Here is a 17986-nt window from a genome sequence, read left to right on the forward strand (position 1 = left end):
GATCCCCGACTGTTCAGCGCCTTGGGACGTCCTCCCGACAATTTTGTTGTAGACAAGAGTGCATAAGCCTAATTAAATTCCATGCATAGGTTGGATGTATGGAATTCTCAGTTGGGTTTGGATACCCTTAAGCATGGTGGCAGGTTGCAGCATGTGTCGGACATCCAGCAGACCAAAATAAATTAGATTAAATTGAGCTGAATTGTAGCATTTCTATCTTAGCACGACCTTATGAGGAAGCTGGCAAAACTTTAGATAAAATGTTATGGAAAATGACTGTCTTGTGCCTTCTTGGTTCAGAAGTTAGAAGTGAATTGAACACAGCTGCAGCTCTCTTCAGCTGTTGATGTCACCCTTCTGCATTGTTTTAATCAGAATCAGCTGATGGGTACCATACAGTATTAAAACCAACATGAGTTAAGTCCTGCAGATCCACACCAATCATCTTGGTATTAGAAAAGGACCACGATAAACAGGGTATAGTCTCCAGATAAAATCGCTCATTCACGTCACGGCTGAGACATGTGAGAGATTGGCTGCGGTGTTCACTGACAAAACACACAGTCGTTGCACTTTACAGTAAAAANTCAATGAGGAGCTTTGAGATGTCCTCCTGATGAGAAAGGCATCGCATTGCATTGCCTTAAACACGAGGATTATTGTTATTATTACGGTATCTGAAAAGTGCTGCAAAGGTGAAGTGGGGGCAGAGTGCGCGGTGCCCATCCAGTGGTGGTTGTGCGGTATTGCACCGCCGCATATGTCGCTCAATTATAAGACAAAAGAACATTTCCGTCGAAATTTCTCAAGACGAGAGGTGGGGGACACGATGTTACACATCAAGAGAGGCCTCAACATCGTCTCATTGTTCCGCTTCCCTATAAGTTATCTACAAAGTAGGTGGTGGGTGGGGGGGGGGCAGTGGGATTTCCTTGCGCCATCCCCCAGGAGTAAAGCAATCCCACTGACCCGACCCTCCACAAAGGAGGGAATGGCGCGCTTCCTCCCGCCTCAGCCTCTGTTGTCATAGCGACTGACGATGGCCGTCGGGGGCGCCGCGACGAGCGGGGGGTTACGTTGCGCGCGCACACACACACGCACCCACGCGCGCGCGCGCGCCGGCTTGCTGGAAGCTTCTGCCGCGGTGCACTGTGGGATAGCCTGCAGGGGAGAGAGGGAGAGACGCCGCCGCCGAGATGATGGTGAGTGTGTGCGGCCGCTCGCAATCCGCCGCCATCTGCCCGGCCAGACGGCTTCATCCCGACCCCGCGGGCCCGGAGGCGGCCGCCGCGGGGCCAGGGTGCGGGTCACATCGATATAGGAGGCGCGGGTTGGGCCTTTGTGTATGTTTCGGGTGTTTTCTGCCCACACCCCACCCCCCACCCCACCCCGTGCGTGTTCTCAGGGGAGGGGGTCTGTCACCGAGGGACCAGAGGTGGGTGTGTGTCGGGGGAGGAGGGGCTATATCAGGGGTCGGGCAGGCGGTGGCTACTCAGGATCCGGGAAAAAAAACTTCTCTTAACTCGGGGGAAGGATCTTTTTAACACCGTCTTTAACACCGGCACCGGGAGGGCCGCGGGTTTAACGTCTCATCTGAAGCAAAGGCGTCTCCGACAATGCTGCTCCCCCCCCCCCCCCCCGTCATGCCCTGGAGCAGCATCCAGCACCGTGAGCTCCGACTCCACAATGTCGACAACAACAACAAAATTACATTTGTATATCGCGCCTTTCATGTCGGGAGGACAGGCGCTGGTCTATCAGATTCTCAGACCCGAGCCTGGGGTCGGGATTAGGGAGGCTGGAGGGGGGGGGGGGAGGAGGGTGATCGGAGACATAAGAACATAAGAATTAGGAGCAGGAGGAGGCCATTCGGCCCCTCGAGCCTGCCCCGCCATTCGATAAGATCATGGCTGATCTTCAGACCTAACTCTAATTACCTGCACTATCCCCATATCCCCTAATCCCTCTGTGTTTTAAAAATCTATCAGTCTCAGCCTTGAAGATGTTCAAGGACTGAGCATCTACAGCCTTCTGGGGTAGTGAATTCCATAAATTCACTATCCTCGGAGTGTAGAAATGTTTCCTCAACTCTGTTCTAAAAGGCTGACCCTTAATTTTAAGACTGTGACCCCTGTTTATAGATTCTCCATCCAGGGGAAACAGACCCTCTGTGTCTACTTTATCAGCCCTTTAAGAATCTTATAAGTTTCAATAAGATCTCCCCTAATTCTTCTGTCCTCTAGAGGATATAGCCCTAGTTTATTCAGCCTATCTTCATGGGTCAGTCCCCTCATCCCAGGAACTAACCGAGTGAATCTACGCTGCACCCCCTCTAGGGCAAGTATGTCCTTTTTAAATAAGGAGACCAAAACTGCACACAATACTCTAGGTGCGGTCTCACCAAGGCCCTATACAGTTGCAGCAAGACTTCCCTACTCTTGTACTCTAAACCTTTTGCAATGAACGCTAACATGCCGTTCGCCTTCTTAGTTGCTTGCTGCACCTGCAAACTAACTTTTTGAGACTGGTGTACAAGGACACCCAAATCCCTCTGAACACTAACACTATCTAAGCTCTCCCCCTCTAGAAAATAATCTGTTTTTCTATTTTTTCTACCTAGGTGAATAACTTCACACTTCCCCACATTAAATTCCATCTGCCACCTACTCGCCCACTCCCCTAGCCTATCTATATCCCATTGCAATCTTTTTGCATCATCCTCAGAGCTTACTCTCCCACCTAGTTTAGTGTCATCCGCGAATTTAGATACGTTACATTCAATGTCCTCGTCTAGATCAATGATGTAAATTGTAAATAGCAGAGGCCCAAGCACTGATCCTTGTGACACTTCAATAGTCACATCCTGCCAATTTGAGAATGACCCGTTTATCCCTACTCTCTGTTTTCTACCCGTTAGCCACTCTTCAATCCATGCTAATATGTTCCCATTAATCCCGTGGGCCTTAACCTTGTGCAATAGCCTTTGACACAGTCAAAGAGAAGGGTGTTGAGATGGGTCTTGAAGGAGGCAAGGGAGTGGGCGAAGCGGAGGGATTGTGGGATGGAGTTGCAGAGGGTGATGGCGGAAGCCCACCCGCTAATGGTGGGAAGGGCGAGGCAGAGGATGTGAAGCAGGCCGGAGCCCGCTGAAGGGAGGGAGCAGGCAGGATAGTAGGGGGTTAGGAGGTCTCAGAGGTAGGGAGGAGCAAGGCCATGGAGAGCTTTGAAGGTGAGGGTCAGGATATTGAACTGTATTTTCTGTGTGATGGAAAGCCGGTGGAGTTGGGTGTGGATGGGGTTGATAGGGTCACAGAGCCTGGAGCGGGAGAGGAGTGTGAACACAGCAATAACAACAACCTTCTAACACAGTGGAGACAGGGCTATGGCTGAGCTAGGATTACCCACTTCTCAGCCAAATGGTGCTTTGCTGTCTGAGTTGGTGTTGGATCTAAATGGTGTTCTGTGTTGAAAAATTTATCTGATCTTAACATTTTTTCACACAGAGTGTAGTGGAAATCTGGAACTCTTTCCCCAAAAAGGCTGTGGATGTTGGAACCATTCAAATTTTTAAGACTGCGGTGGATAGATTTTTATTTGGTCAGGCTATCAAAGTATATGGGGTTAAGGCGGGTAAACGGAGTTGAGGTACAGATCAGCCATGATCTAATAGAATGATAAACAGACTCAAGGGGCTGAATAATAATAAATAATAATCCTTGCATTTGATAAAGCGCTTTTCACGTGTTCTCGACATCTCAAAGCGCTTCACAGAATAGACTGTAAAGTGAATTGACTGTATATTTGTGGGTGAAACGCGGCAGCCAATTGTGCACAGCAGTGCCCCACAAACAGTCGTGGATTGAAAATGACCAATTTATTATTGCTTTGTTTTGGAGGGATTATTATTAGGTGTGTGGAGTAAGGAAACTTGCCCAAGGTTTCGTCCTGCCTGGAATTGAACCCAGGTGTCTCGCTTGCAAAGCGAGTGCTCTAACCACTGAGCTACAGGATTCCAGTGTAGGCCTACTCCTGTTCATATATGTATATATATGTAATGAGTTGTGAAGGCTGGTTTCACAACATTTTTTGCCCAGCCAGCTGGCTCACTCCCTGGCCAGTTCCCGTGCTAAGAAAAATCATCGACCTCTGAGTGGTCAGGTTCCTCTTGATGTTGTCTCCTCAGTGCCGTCCATGTGAAAGCAGGGAGTGATGTCAGTGGTGACCTGATACGTGTGGATTTAGCATTTCTTTGTAGCATGCAAAGCTAAAATGTCCAAATTCGGTCATCATCTCTGCCAACATCGCTTTGCTTGTCGGTGGTGTACTGACAGAGTAAGAAGTGACATAATGACCCGGAAGTCGGCCATTGAGCATGAGTCAGGCACCTGCGAGCATGAGCTGTGAATGGGGTTCACATTGCAATTGCGTTATAACCAAAATTTGCGCTATAAAGAGCGTTATAATGCCATCATCAGTGTATGTTGCAGCTTTCTTAGGGGTGGCCTTCGAGCCAGACATTGGTTATGACCTGAGAAGTTAGTAAGATAGTTTATAATGTACACCACAACTCAACACTGGCCTTTTGTTTTTATTTTAAAAAAAGGTTATTTTCTCTCCTCTCCCGAAGACATTGGACTCTTACCTTCTGCCCAGTGCCCTCCTTGGTCAAGTTGTGATTGATTGTTCACTAATAACTTTTGATAGGCTAATTGCCCAATAGGGCTATCCCAGTTGATCCTGATCCGGTGCTACCCCTCTCTGCACACTCACCTGCAGCAAGGCCCTCTGGTTAATCATTCGGAGCAGTAACCCATTCTGATTTTTCAACTGGTGAGAAAATATCTGAAACTTTGGGAAAAAGTCAACAAGAAATCTACCTGAGAGTTTGCTCTGGTATTACGTGCAGTCACAGACACTGGGAAAAAAAATCAGTGAATTCAAATTTAAAAAATTAAATTCAGATGAAAATGAGCTTATTTTCCCCTATTGACTTTCATGGGGAGAAAAAACCCTGGTTTATATTGTGAAACTGGCTGCATTATTCCTAAAAACTGTCCCGCAAAAAGAAACTTGCATTTTCCTCACATCAAAATGTCTCCCAAGTGCTTCACAGAAACTACTACACAGTTAAAGTGTGTGTGTGGGGTGGGGGGGGAAGAGAATGCTCTCTTACTTTGGTCCTGCCTTTAAGTCTCTTCCTCTTGGTTTAACTGTGATCTTTCTCCACATTGTATCCATTGGTACTGGCATCATCAACAACAGGATTTAACTTAATTTATATAGCACCTGTCACACAAGGTAGCATTTCAGAGCATTTTGACGGTGGTGGAGCACAGTCGAAGAGGAAGGTCTTCAGGCATGACCTGAAGATGGTGAGGGAGGGGACAAGTTGGAAGGGGTTGAGGAAGAGAGTTCCAGAGCTTCGGGGTGTAGTGGCAGAAAGCATGGCCACCGGTGGTTGAATGGAGGGACGAGCAGATATAACCATCTTCACCTCTCTTATTTCCAGCCCACACCAGTTATCCTCCTTAAGGAGGGCACAGACTCTTCCCAGGGAGTTCCTCAGCTCGTCAGTAACATCAATGCCTGCCAGGTCATTGCAGAGGCCGTTCGCACCACGCTGGGGCCCCGTGGCATGGACAAGCTTATTGTGGACGACCGAGGTAAGAGCAATGATCTTGGCTCTCTGAGGAGAATAGGAAGATCCCACAGGAGAAGGCCTCGGAAGGAAGGAGCTAAAATTTGATTTTGGTGCAGCGAAGAGTATTAAGGGCAATGTATTGACGGGGGGAACATTTATAGGAGCCAATGCCAATACAATAAGGCGAGGGTTGTAATAGAGGGATTAGAGTCTGAGGGGTCAGGCGTTAAACATGAAGGATGATCCCAACCTAGCTGGTTTTCTTATAGCACTGCTCTCCTGATCCGTGGTTAACAGAACTGCTAGCTTCTTGCAAGCACAAAGAATGGCTGTCTTCTGGGTCATCAGGTCACTTGTGTAATAATAATCCTTGCATTGGATATAGTGCCTCATTAAGATGTCTCAAAGCGCTCACAGAATATATTGTAAAGTAGATTGACTGCATTTTGTTGTCGAAACCCGGTAGCCAATTGCACTGAGCAGTGTCCCAAACAGTCGTGGATTGAGTGACCAATATGTTTTTTGGATGGATCATTACTCCTGGAAAGTAGTCCGTCAATCGACTAACAACCAGGTTCCTACTTACTATTAGGTAAACACAGGCGCTTCACTGTACTGTGAAGGATTTTGAGACATTTTGATGTGACGTGTTACACAAATGTTTTAATGCTATTGGAATCTCCCTGGATGTCTTGCTGGTCCTATAACTGTAATGATGTGCTATACTTTCAGGGAAAGCCACGATTTCAAATGATGGCGCCACCATCTTGAAGCTTCTGGATGTGGTTCACCCTGCTGCAAAGACTCTTGTGGACATCGCAAAATCTCAGGACGCTGAGGTAATTTATTAAAGATACTTTATATTAACTCTCAAATAAATAATGTTGACCCTCTGGAGATCTTGAAAGCAAAGCTCCTAAACTACACGAGCCTGCAGGAGTCCAGGGCTCTGCTGATGACAGACTAGCCTGCCCGGCCTGTAAGCATCCAGCCAGGCACCACCTCACCTCTATTTCTTAAGTAGCCTATTTCGCCCTACAATTGTAGGAGTGTACAGGAAGAAGCTAGATACACACTATAGCCACTCTTCACTGGAGCTCTCTATTCTAATCCCATTCCCTGCTCTCTCTTCATCGTATCTGTGCTGGTGCTTGCTCCCCCACTGGAGCTCTCTAATCCCATTCCCTGCTGTCCTCATCGTGTTTGTGCTGGTGCTCACACCCCCACTGGAGCTCACTAATTCCTATGCTCCGCCTTCCTCTGTCCCCTTTTGTATCTTCATCCTTCATATGTTTGTCAAATTCTGTTATCATATAGGAATTGACAACAATACACTAGATACCTGCTAATAAAAGTAACTAATGGTACTGCAATCATTGAGAGGCTGAATGTCATCTGGGCTGGAAAGGTTGAATCTCATTAAACAGTTTGGTGGTTTAATTTCAGGTGGGCGACGGGACCACTTCTGTTACATTGTTGGCTGCAGAGTTCCTGAGACAGATCAAATCGTATGTGGATGAGGGGCTTCACCCCCAGATCATCATTCGATCGTTCCGCACCGCGACTCAGCTGGTAAGTGAAGGGGTGTGAGGGAGGATGGGGCTCTAGGTCTGTGGTGCTGTAAAAATGAACTCCCTTCTCTTTGCCAATAGTGTTGTGTGGTCTTTAACTTCCACCTCAACAGGCAGTCAGACCTTGGTTTAATATCTCATTTGAAGATTAGAGTCTCGATCAATGCATTGCTCTCCCCCACCCCCAACACTGCACTGGAGTGTCAGTCTAGACTGTGAGCTCAAAATCTCCAGAGTGGGATTGAACCCACAACCTTCTGACAGGGAGGTGAAAGGCTTACAACTAAGCTAGGCTGAGACCTGTCAGATGTCAAGTTTAGAAATGTCACTAAGTCGTCACAAGACTAGTAAGATTGAGGGCAATCTCCATGCCCCTGTCAGGGTGAGGCTTTTTTTTAAGCGAAAAAAGCAAGCAGATGTGTAATATTTTGTTTCTCTTGAACAGGCTGTGGAAAAGATCAAAGCAATCGCTGTCACTGTAAAGACAGACAACCTGGAGTGAGTACAAACCTTTGCAGCTTGGCACCAGTGTCTGAGCAAATACAAGGAATATTTTTTGTAGCACATAGCGGCTAGGACACTGAGACAGGATGGGGGTTGCTACTCGGTGTTTGAGGAAAGGATCCTCTGTTTGAGAAAGCAGTTAGACCGAGTGCAGTGGGGTAGGAGCCATGGGTGCTTTTTCCTGTGTTATTCAGCACATTTGTACTGGCATCATAGGTGTGCTGCTCTTTGAAAGAGTATTTCATTTAATCCATTCACCAGCCTCTTCCCACCGCCCCCACCCCCATACAACAGCAACAACCACAACAAATTGCATTTATAATGCGCTTTCATGTCGGGAGGATGTCCAATACCCCTGCAAATGACTCCTTTTTATCTGGATCTCTCTTGAAAACTAGTATGGATTTTGCCTCAATCACTGTATATCTGGCAGGGTATTCCATGTACCAACACCTCTGTAAAAATAAAAATCCTCCCAATCTCCCACTCTGCTCCCTTGTAAATTATTTTATATTGATGGCCTCTGGTCACTAACTCAAAACAAATTACATTTATGTAGTGCCTTTCATGTCGGGAGGACATTCCAAGATGCTGAACAGTCAGGGATTTGGACCTGAGCTGGGGATTGGGACCGGGAGGGGTGGAGGGCAACTCACCAACGAATGAGAATAATTTTTCCCCACCCATCTACTCAATTAAAATGCTTCGTAATTTTAAAGACCTCTATTGGGGTCCCCTCAACCCTTGAAAATAGGTCCAGTTGTTCTAATTGTTCATATATGATTGTTCTAACGACTCTTCCCTGGTATCATCCTAGTAAATCCCCTCTGCACTCTCTCTGGTCCTGACATTTATCTTAAAGTTGTTTAGGATCTTAACGAATCCTAAACTTGTTTAGGATGTTGTCAAATGACTTCCCAGTGGTCAAAGCATTTCTGCTCAGTGCCTGTCTGAGCCGACCCCATCATCCTGATTGAATTATCATAGAAGTTGCTAAATAGGATAAAGTAAATCCATAACATTGCTTTCACGTAAGCTGAGGACACAGGATTCCGAAGTGTGCAAGGCAGGTTTAGGTCAGACACTAGGAACTATTTGAATACACAAAGGGAAGCAGCAGCTGGGATATATAGTATAGGAACTTGAGCAGGCTATTCATCCTAACGGATAGGCTTCTCGGGAAGGTTGCAAGTGGACAGCAGGCTGGGACAATTAAGAAACACTTTGACTCTGTAACAGTAGGGTGGGCATTTCTTATGCAAGTGAGCATAATATATGACTGAGAGTCTGCAAGGCTTCCTCTTGGAAAACATTTAAACCCTTTAATGCATTATGGTAATAAATCCTATATTTGATACAGTACAGTACCTTTCTTGTTGGGAGGACACCTCAAAGCGCTTCACAGGATATATTACAAAGTGCAGTGACTGTATTTCGTAGGCAGACTTGGCAGCTATTTTGTGCTCAGCAATGTGGTGTGGTCTGAATGCTTGCCTTCTCCCTGCAGAAAGCAGAAGGAGCTTTTGGAGAAGTGTGCGATCACAGCCCTGAGCTCCAAACTGATTGCTATGCAGAAAAACTTCTTCGGCAAGATGGTGGTGGACGCTGTCATGATGCTCGATGACCTGCTGCCTCTGAAGATGATCGGCATCAAGAAAGTGCAAGGAGGTGCACTGGAGGTAGGAATCCTGTAGCTTAGAGGTTAGCGCACTCGCATCACAAGCGAGAGGATCTGGGTTTGATTCCGGGCAGGGCGATACGTTGGGCAAGTTTCCTTATTCCACACGCCTCTGTTTACCTAGCAGTAAATAGCTACCCGGTTGTTAGTCGATTGGCAGATTGCTTTTCCAGGGATAATAATCCCTTAAAAAATGTTTTTCTTTTTCCACGACTTGTTTGTGAGACACTGCTGTGTGCAATTTGCTGCTGCGTTTTGCCCACAAAATATACCGTCAATTCACTTTACAGTGAAGCACCTTGAGACGTCTCGAAAACATAAGGTGCTATATCAAATGCAAAGATTATTGTATCGTAACGCAGGACAGGAGGAGGCTACCACCATCCTGGCAGTAGCATATCAGGTCGCAAACTATACATTGTATCTTGAGGTATTCTTTCCTAACAGAAATCTATCTAATTTAATAAGAACATTAGATAGATTTCTGCCTTTCCCCCCTTAATTCTCACATATTTCTTCTCCCCTTTAAACAGGTCAGTATAAAACATCCGAAACCTCAATTCCACCTATTCTTATAAGACCATTTTAGCTTCAAACTTAATATCAAGTAAACTCGTACTGTTGCTGAGCACACAATTAACAATCACTGATACTCCAGTCCAACTTCACCACTACAATGAGCTCAGATACAGTTATGTGGAGTGTATTTAAGCAGTATTCTACTCTAGTTACTCCAATTTATGGAGCTGATCTCGCCTCTCATATTTCACACTCTTCACGTTGATTGCAGGATTCCATGCTCATTGCTGGTGTTGCCTTCAAGAAGACTTTCTCCTACGCTGGCTTTGAAATGCAGCCCAAGAAGTACGAGAATCCCAAGATATCCCTGCTCAACGTGGAGTTAGAGCTCAAAGCCGAAAAGGACAACGCAGAGGTCCGAGTCAATAACGTGGAGGTCAGTGCTGATGTCCTTGCTATTATTGGAACTTTCTTAGGAATATCGAAAGGCCCATTGCAGTCATCAGTCAGAACCCATTCTAACACAGTGGTTGGGAAGTTCATAAAATTACTGGTTGCATTATAAACCAGTCGCCAGTCAATGCTTCTGTCAGGTCACCGCTGACTTCGCTTGGGAAACCATCCAGTCAGCAGTGAGCACACTCGTGACTGTTCCCAGCAGTTGCTGGGACACCATGACACTGGGATACCTGTCCCACTATTGTGTTAAAGTGCTTTGAGACGACTTGGCACAATATAAATATAAATTATGTTATAAATTGTGAGGACCTAAGCTGGTGGTCTGAGCTGACAGGTTGAGCCACAGCCTGTGGGGGGAGAGGGTGAGCACTGAGGCAGGCTGCTGACCAGAATGTTGTGTCTTGTTTGTAGGAGTACCAGGCAATTGTTGACGCCGAGTGGAGCATCCTGTATGATAAGCTGGAGAAGATCCATTTGTCTGGAGCCAAGGTGGTTCTGTCCAAGCTTCCCATCGGCGATGTGGCAACTCAGTACTTTGCTGACAGGGACCTGTTCTGTGCCGGCCGCGTCCCCGAGGAGGATCTCAAGAGGACCATGATGGTCAGTCAGGGTCATGGGGAATGGTGGGCAGGGCTCAGTCACCCAGTCAGTGGGGAAAAGTCCACACTTAGCTTTCATTAACTGCTCTCTTTTTACCACCATCCCGCCCCCCCCCCCCACTTCACTTAGTGCAGTTTCCTTATTCCACATGCCTGTGTTTAGCTCGCAGTAAGTAGGAAACCAGTTGTTAGTCAATTCGCGGATCGCATTCTTGGTGTAATAATCCCTCCAAAAAATAATAATAATTTGATAACGCAATCCACGACTCTTTGTGAGTCACTGCTATGCGCAACTGACTGCTGTGTTTTGCCACAAAATATATAGTCAATTCACTTTACAGTAAATTCTGTGAAGCACTTTGAGACGTCTCAACGACATAAGGCATTATATCAATATCAAGTGCAAGGATTATTATATTTTATCTATGATCAGCACCTTCTCAAGCAGGGGAAGGGTATTGGGGGATGGAGAATACCAGCAGGGATTTTGGCATTAGAGAGAATAATTTCTTGGAGCAGCAAATACAGAAAACTGGACCAGTTGGCCTGCTATTGTGTCATACATTCCTATGGTTCTGTAGCTGGCACACTGATACGTGCACTGGGTTTGGAAGTGACGTTTTGAGCTTGATGTCTCAGCGAGGACTTTAAAGAGAGAACATGTGCAGGCTAAATGTGATTGAGAGAGGAACCCAGAACAAACCTGAGATAACCAGCAGGATAAGAGGGCACATGTTCAAGCAAGCGAAGGGCAATTTGGGTGATATAAATTCTTTATAGAGACGAGAAATTATGTCTGGAATAAGAGTTGGTTGAGACCGGGGTACATTTAAAACACCGATCAATGTTGTAGTAGGATGAGGAGCGGTTGGTTATTCTGGAAAGCTAACAATAAATGACCTTGTATATTGTATCTTATCACATATTTGAATGGTTCACAGTGCTATATAGGGTTTATTTTTTGTAAAGTAAGCAAATGTGGCAGTTAACCTGCAAACAGTCATAAAGTGAGTGACCAACTTTATCTGGGAAAGCAATGTAGAATCCTGCCTGATATCGTGTAGAACATTCTGGTGTCTGGATAAGCATCTGACCAGTAATAATAAGGAGAAGAGCTGTAGAGTGGGATCAATAATAAATGGTAATGTAATAGCACAGACATGATGGGCTAAATGGCCTGCACTGGAAATTTCTGCCCTGTTACATGTGAACATATGTTCTGGCCGACAATCCTCCAGATACAAACTGGTTATTTGCTGTGCACAGATTCACTGCCACGTTTGCTACAAAATACAGTCACTACTACACTTTATAGTAATTGCTGTTAAGAGCTTTTTGATGTTTCAACGATGTGATAATAGTTGTATCAAGGGCGTTGCATTTACCAATCTGTTTTTCCGTTAGAAGCTCCAGAGAAAGTTTGTGAACTGATCATTGGCTAGTTTCTCCTTCAGATGAATGGCAGAGTGTTGTATTGGTTCTCAGTGCTCACTGTTTGCACTGTCTCTTGCCCTGTAGGCTTGTGGTGGCTCCATTCAGACCAGCGTCAATGCCCTGACAGAGGAGGTGCTGGGAGAGTGTGCCGTGTTTGAGGAGGTGCAGGTCGGGGGTGAAAGGTACGTCTCACATTGGGTCCTCATCTCCCTTTGTGGCTGTTTGTGTTTTAGTTGTAATCTATGTGTGGTGTAGATATTGCTCTCTCATTCTGTCTCAGTTTTGCTACCCTTTGGAGATTCCTGAACTCTGTGTTACCCACAAATATATTTTTGGCAATCTGTTTACACAAATAGTGTGCTTTAGGTCATGTCACGCGGTGGAGCAGAGCTGGCAAACTGGCAAACACTGAGCATTAAGGGAAAGTTAATTTCCTTTGTGGAGCTGTTAAAGCAGATCTAATCAATCTGACTTTAATGCTACCTCCAGCGCCTTGGGATGCCCTCCTGATGTGAAAGGCGCTCTATAAATGTAATTTTGTTGTTGATTGAACTCTTCCTGGGATAATTTCCCCCCTGAAATCTGCAGCATTTTCCTGTGGACGTCAGTGCCAGTCTATCTCAGTTAGCATTTTTCTCACCTCCCAAGTCAGACAGAAGGTTGTGGATTCAAGCCTTACAGTCCAGTCTGACTCTCTAAAGCAGTGCTCAGCGAGTGCTGCATTATCTGAGATGCTATCCTTTGAATGAGATGTTGGAGCAATGTGCCATCTGTCTGTTCAGGTGTACATTAAAGATCCTGTGACACTATTGGGAGTTCCTTCTAGTGTCCTGGCCAACAATCTTTAAGATAGGAACAAAAACAAGTCGCTGGGAACATTCAGCAGGTCAGGCAGCATCTATGGAGAAAGGAAAGTGAGTCAACGTTTCATGTCCACGACCCTTTGTCAGAACTGGGGCATGTTAATAATAATAATAATAATCCTTGCATTTGATATAGCGCTTTTCACGTCGGGAGGACGTCCCAAAGCGCTTCACAGAACACACTGTAAAGTGAATTGACTGTATATTTGTGGGCGAACGCAGCAGCCAATTTCACACAGCAATGTCCCACAAACAGTCGTAGATTGAAAATGACCAATTTATTATTGTTTTGGGTTTTGGAGGGATTATTATTAGGTGTGTGGAGTAAGGAAACTTGCCCAAGGTTTCGCCCTCTGCCTGGAATTGAACTCAGGTCTCTCACTTGCAAAGCGAGTGCTCTAACCACTGAGCTACAGGACTCCACGATTTGGGAGGGAGAAGCTTGTTTTGTTGCAACCCCCCTCCCTTTTGTTTTGCATCATTAACACCTCTTTAATCCATCATCCCCTGTTCTCTACCCCATTTTCTCCTTTGTCTTCCTATCCTGCCTCCCCGCTCTCTGTTAGGCCTTAAAAGCATCTGCAGTATTTTGCGTATTGTGTAATCTTTAAGATGAATTGGTTGTTACCTTATGACTGTCTCTGGGACCTCATACAATCTGTTTCTGTCGTGTTTGCTTACAAATGTACAGTCCCTTTATATTTTGCTTTATTATATATTAAAAATATATTAAATGAAGATATATTAAACAAAGGAATATTATAAAAGGTTAAGAATCGACAGATAGACATGCTGGGAACAACAGCAAATTACATTTATATAGCACCTTTCACGTCGGGAGGATGTCCCACTGCGCTGGACATTCAGAGATGTGCACCCGAACTGGAGGTTCGGATCTGTAGGGGTGGAGGTTAGGGGTAGGAGGATGACTGACTTGAGGAAGGTCTTGATACAGATGCGAGGGAGGGAGGGAGGCGAAGGGACTGTGGGATGGAATTCCAAAGGGTGGGGGCAGAGAGGCTGAAGGCTAATTTGACAGATAGACGGACCCCCATTTGGGAATGAAGAGGACAATCAACGGGGAACCATATTTTGTTTGGAATTCAAACTGGTCATGCAAAATCATGTGATTTCTCGTCTTATTAGGTACAACTTGTTCAAAGGCTGCCCCAAGGCAAGGACTTGCACCATCATTCTCCGCGGTGGGGCCGAGCAGTTCATGGAAGAGACAGAGCGCTCCCTTCACGATGCCATCATGATTGTCAGACGAGCTATTAAGGTGGGTGCCAGGGACTGAGCCAATGCTGGGGAGTTACTGTGGCTGCTGTGTCTAACCTTCTTCCTCCTCTATACTCACCACTTCCTGTTATGAGTGTTTGATGTTTCAGTCATTAAAGCTGCTGCAGCAATGAGGCGAGCGAGCATTGCCATTTGGAAGCTGTTTTCGGTGGCCTCTGGCAGCCCAGGCAGTCCCTGTTCTCTGGGCACGGGGCAGTGCTCGCTGCCATGTCACTCAGTTACAAGTGTAATGTACTCAACATGGATGTTTTCAAAAGGATTTGCTGATATGCCTGATTTATTGGTCAGATATATTGTACATTCTATTGTGAGGCTTCGCTAAACAACCTGACCCAGAAAGTTTCTGGTTATATTCAGGCTGTTTTTATGTACAAGTTGAACTATTGTCGGATAATTCTGTACCCGTCCTTCAGGTTAATGATGCCACGCTGTGCTTGGGTTTAGAGAGAGCATTTCAAAGTGGATTAAAGGGGAGGTTAGAGACTATGTCTTTACATAGAGGGCAGTGAGAGGTAGAATTTCCCTCAAAACCAGAGTTGGGACAGTGCATCCTTTCTACTTAGCGCACCGAGACATTGCCTCGCATGAAGGGCTATAAAAATGCAGGTTGTTGTTAAAAGGGAATGACAAATATTAGGATAGGGTGTGTATGTCTGTCGGAGGTGGGAGGGTGGAAAGGGTCTGTGCAGACTGGATGGCCTGCAGGCTTGTTTTTGTACCAGTGATGGACGTATGAGTGTGTAAAGTGTTTGCTGGCCTTCTGCAGAATGACTCAGTTGTTGCTGGCGGTGGAGCGATCGAGATGGAGCTTTCCAAGTACCTGCGGGATTATTCCAGGACCATCCCCGGCAAGCAGCAGCTGCTGATTGGAGCCTACGCCAAGGCTCTGGAGATCATCCCACGCCAGCTGTGTGACAATGCTGGCTTTGATGCCACCAATATCCTCAACAAGCTACGGGCCAAACATGCCCAGGTAAGGGGGGGCCACACACACAGGTAAGGGGGGGGTGGGGGCACACACACAGGTAAGGGGTAGGGGCACACACACAGGTAAGGGGGGGGCACACACACAGGTAAGGGGGGGCACACACACAGGTAAGGCGGGGGGCACACATACAGGTAAGGCGGGGGGCACACACACAGGTAAAGGGGGGGGCCACACATGCACACAGATAAAGTGGGGGACCACACACACACAGATAAAGGGGTGGGTGTCACGCGCACACGCACACATACATAGGTGAGGGGGGGCATACACACACACACACACACATGCAGGGAAGGTGGGAGGGCCACACGCACGTGCACACACACAGGTGGGGAGAGGTGGGGGGTGCACACGCACACAAGTGAAAGTGGGGGCCATATGCACACAGACACTCCACGCTGCAGCCTCACCCCTGATCCACTCCTCAATTATCCTTTGATAAAACCAAAAGGGTTTATTCCTCAAGAGTGAATTAGTGGAGTCCTGTAGTGTAGTGGTTAGTGCGCTCGCCTCACAAGTGAGAACCGGAGTTCAGTTCGCAGAAAGGGTGAAACCTTGGGCATGTTTCCTTAATCCACATGCCTCTGTTTACCTAGCGGTAAATGAGAACCCAGTTGTGAGTCTCGGCGGATGGCTTTTACGGGAGTAATACTCACTTGAAAAAAAAGTGTGGTCACTCAATCCACAACAAAATATCGTCAATCCACTTTACAATATATTCTGTGAAGCACTTTGATACATCTCAACGATGTGATAATGCACTATATCAAATGTAAGGATTATTATTATTATTGTTTTAACGCCTGACATTTCCTGGTTTATGCCCTACTCAGGCTGATCAAAGCCTTCCCTCTGGACTATTATACACAAGCCAGTCTCTCGTGCCCTCTGTCCCACCATCGGTAGCCAAGCTTTCAGCCACCATACCCTGCTCTCTGCTACTGTATATATCTGTCTCTCTCACACCTGCTCTCTAACTCACTGTCTCCCACCTTCTCCCTAAATCCCTCTGTCTTCCTTCTCCCTGTAAATTATCCGACATGGAACGTGTGGACAAGTTGTGCAGAAGATTGTGGGACCTGTTCCTCCGTGCTCACTGCAGGCTATTGCAGATTGTAATTCACAGCTGAATGAGAATACATCATAACAGCCATTATACAACACATGTCAGTACTGGAGCTGCAGTTAGTGTAGGCTGGAAACCTGTCCTGGCTGGGTGTTGGGAGGAGGAGAGTTGGTTTATGATGCCCACTGTAATATCAGCGTGGGGGGAGATGGTGGTGGGGGGAATTCATGTATTTGATACAGCACGCTTCATGTCTAGAGGACATCTCAAATGGCTTCACAGGTACTGACTGCTTTTGTGAGTGTGTTCTGACAGTGTTTCCGTGTTTTTAGGGCGGCATGTGGTATGGTGTGGACGTGACTAATGAGGACATCGCTGACAACTTCCAGGCGTGTGTGTGGGAGCCAGCCGTAGTCCGCATCAACGCTCTGACTGCAGCCTCAGAGGCCGCCTGCCTCATCCTGTCCGTGGATGAGACCATCAAGAACCCGCGCTCCACCGTGGACGGTCAGGCCGCCCCTAAGGGTCGCGGCAGAGGCCGGCCATTCCACTAGTGACCTCTCAGTAACCGGCCTCCCACCTGTCACTGCACAGTAACCTCAACTGAAGGTTTGTGTACTCTGGAGGTTGCTCCCACTGTCAAATTACCTGTTGTACATTCTTCCCAGGAGATAAAATGGTTTGCAAAGTGAACAAACACCAGAGTATGCACTCATATACACACAAGTATGCATAAACACACACTCATATACATACACTCAAAATATACATGTACACACACACACACATACATACTGTCCAGATCCTAGAAATGTCACACTGTACACTATTTATTTGGACTTGTTTTTGTTAAGGATGTGCCTGACGCCTGCCAGGAAATAAAGGTTGACTTTTGAAAATTATATGGTGGGTTTGTGGTTTGAGTTCGGGGATTGTGGCAAGAATGTGGTCTGTGTGACTGATTAGTTGTCACCGGAGCAGCCCAAGCGAGGGAGCTCCAGGGCCATTCTCCACTTGTCCAGAATGAGCACTATTCAACACAGAAGGAGCCCTTTAGTTACCGTTATGTGTATCGTCACGCTTTGTACTTGTGAGATTGCCATGTATCCCTCAATATTTTGCTTTCGCCTATAAAAAGCACAGTCACTCCTCTACAGTGGCTCCTATGAGCCCTTTCAGATGCCCTCCTGATGTGAAAGATGCCGTCTCAAATGTAAGGATTGTTTCTAACTGGCATGTGTGTCCCTGTTTTCCTGTCACTGCAAGGTGGGTGGAGAACATGGAACACGATCCGTGTGGCTGGCTGGCACACTACAAAATGGCTGTTTACACTATACAGTATATTCTGTGATGGGTTTTGAAACA

The 17986-nt window shown here is 46.4% G+C and overlaps 1 protein-coding gene across 1 annotated transcript; it reads left to right on the forward strand.

Moving 5' to 3' along the window:
* Nucleotides 1–1124: 1124 nt before the first annotated feature.
* Nucleotides 1125–17523, forward strand: cct7 (chaperonin containing TCP1, subunit 7 (eta)). The gene is made up of 12 exons (XM_007908569.2): nucleotides 1125–1202; nucleotides 5510–5663; nucleotides 6374–6480; nucleotides 7088–7213; nucleotides 7658–7710; nucleotides 9224–9395; nucleotides 10185–10349; nucleotides 10784–10972; nucleotides 12490–12587; nucleotides 14415–14547; nucleotides 15334–15540; nucleotides 16954–17523. The coding sequence occupies exons 1-12, from the start codon at nucleotides 1197–1199 to the stop codon at nucleotides 17173–17175; spliced, it is 1632 nt and encodes a 543-aa protein (XP_007906760.1). The 5' UTR covers nucleotides 1125–1196; the 3' UTR covers nucleotides 17176–17523.
* Nucleotides 17524–17986: the final 463 nt, after the last annotated feature.

The sequence above is a fragment of the Callorhinchus milii genome, unplaced genomic scaffold, assembly GCF_018977255.1.
Source record: "Callorhinchus milii isolate IMCB2004 unplaced genomic scaffold, IMCB_Cmil_1.0 Scaffold1, whole genome shotgun sequence".
Classification (NCBI taxonomy): Eukaryota; Metazoa; Chordata; class Chondrichthyes; order Chimaeriformes; family Callorhinchidae; genus Callorhinchus; species Callorhinchus milii.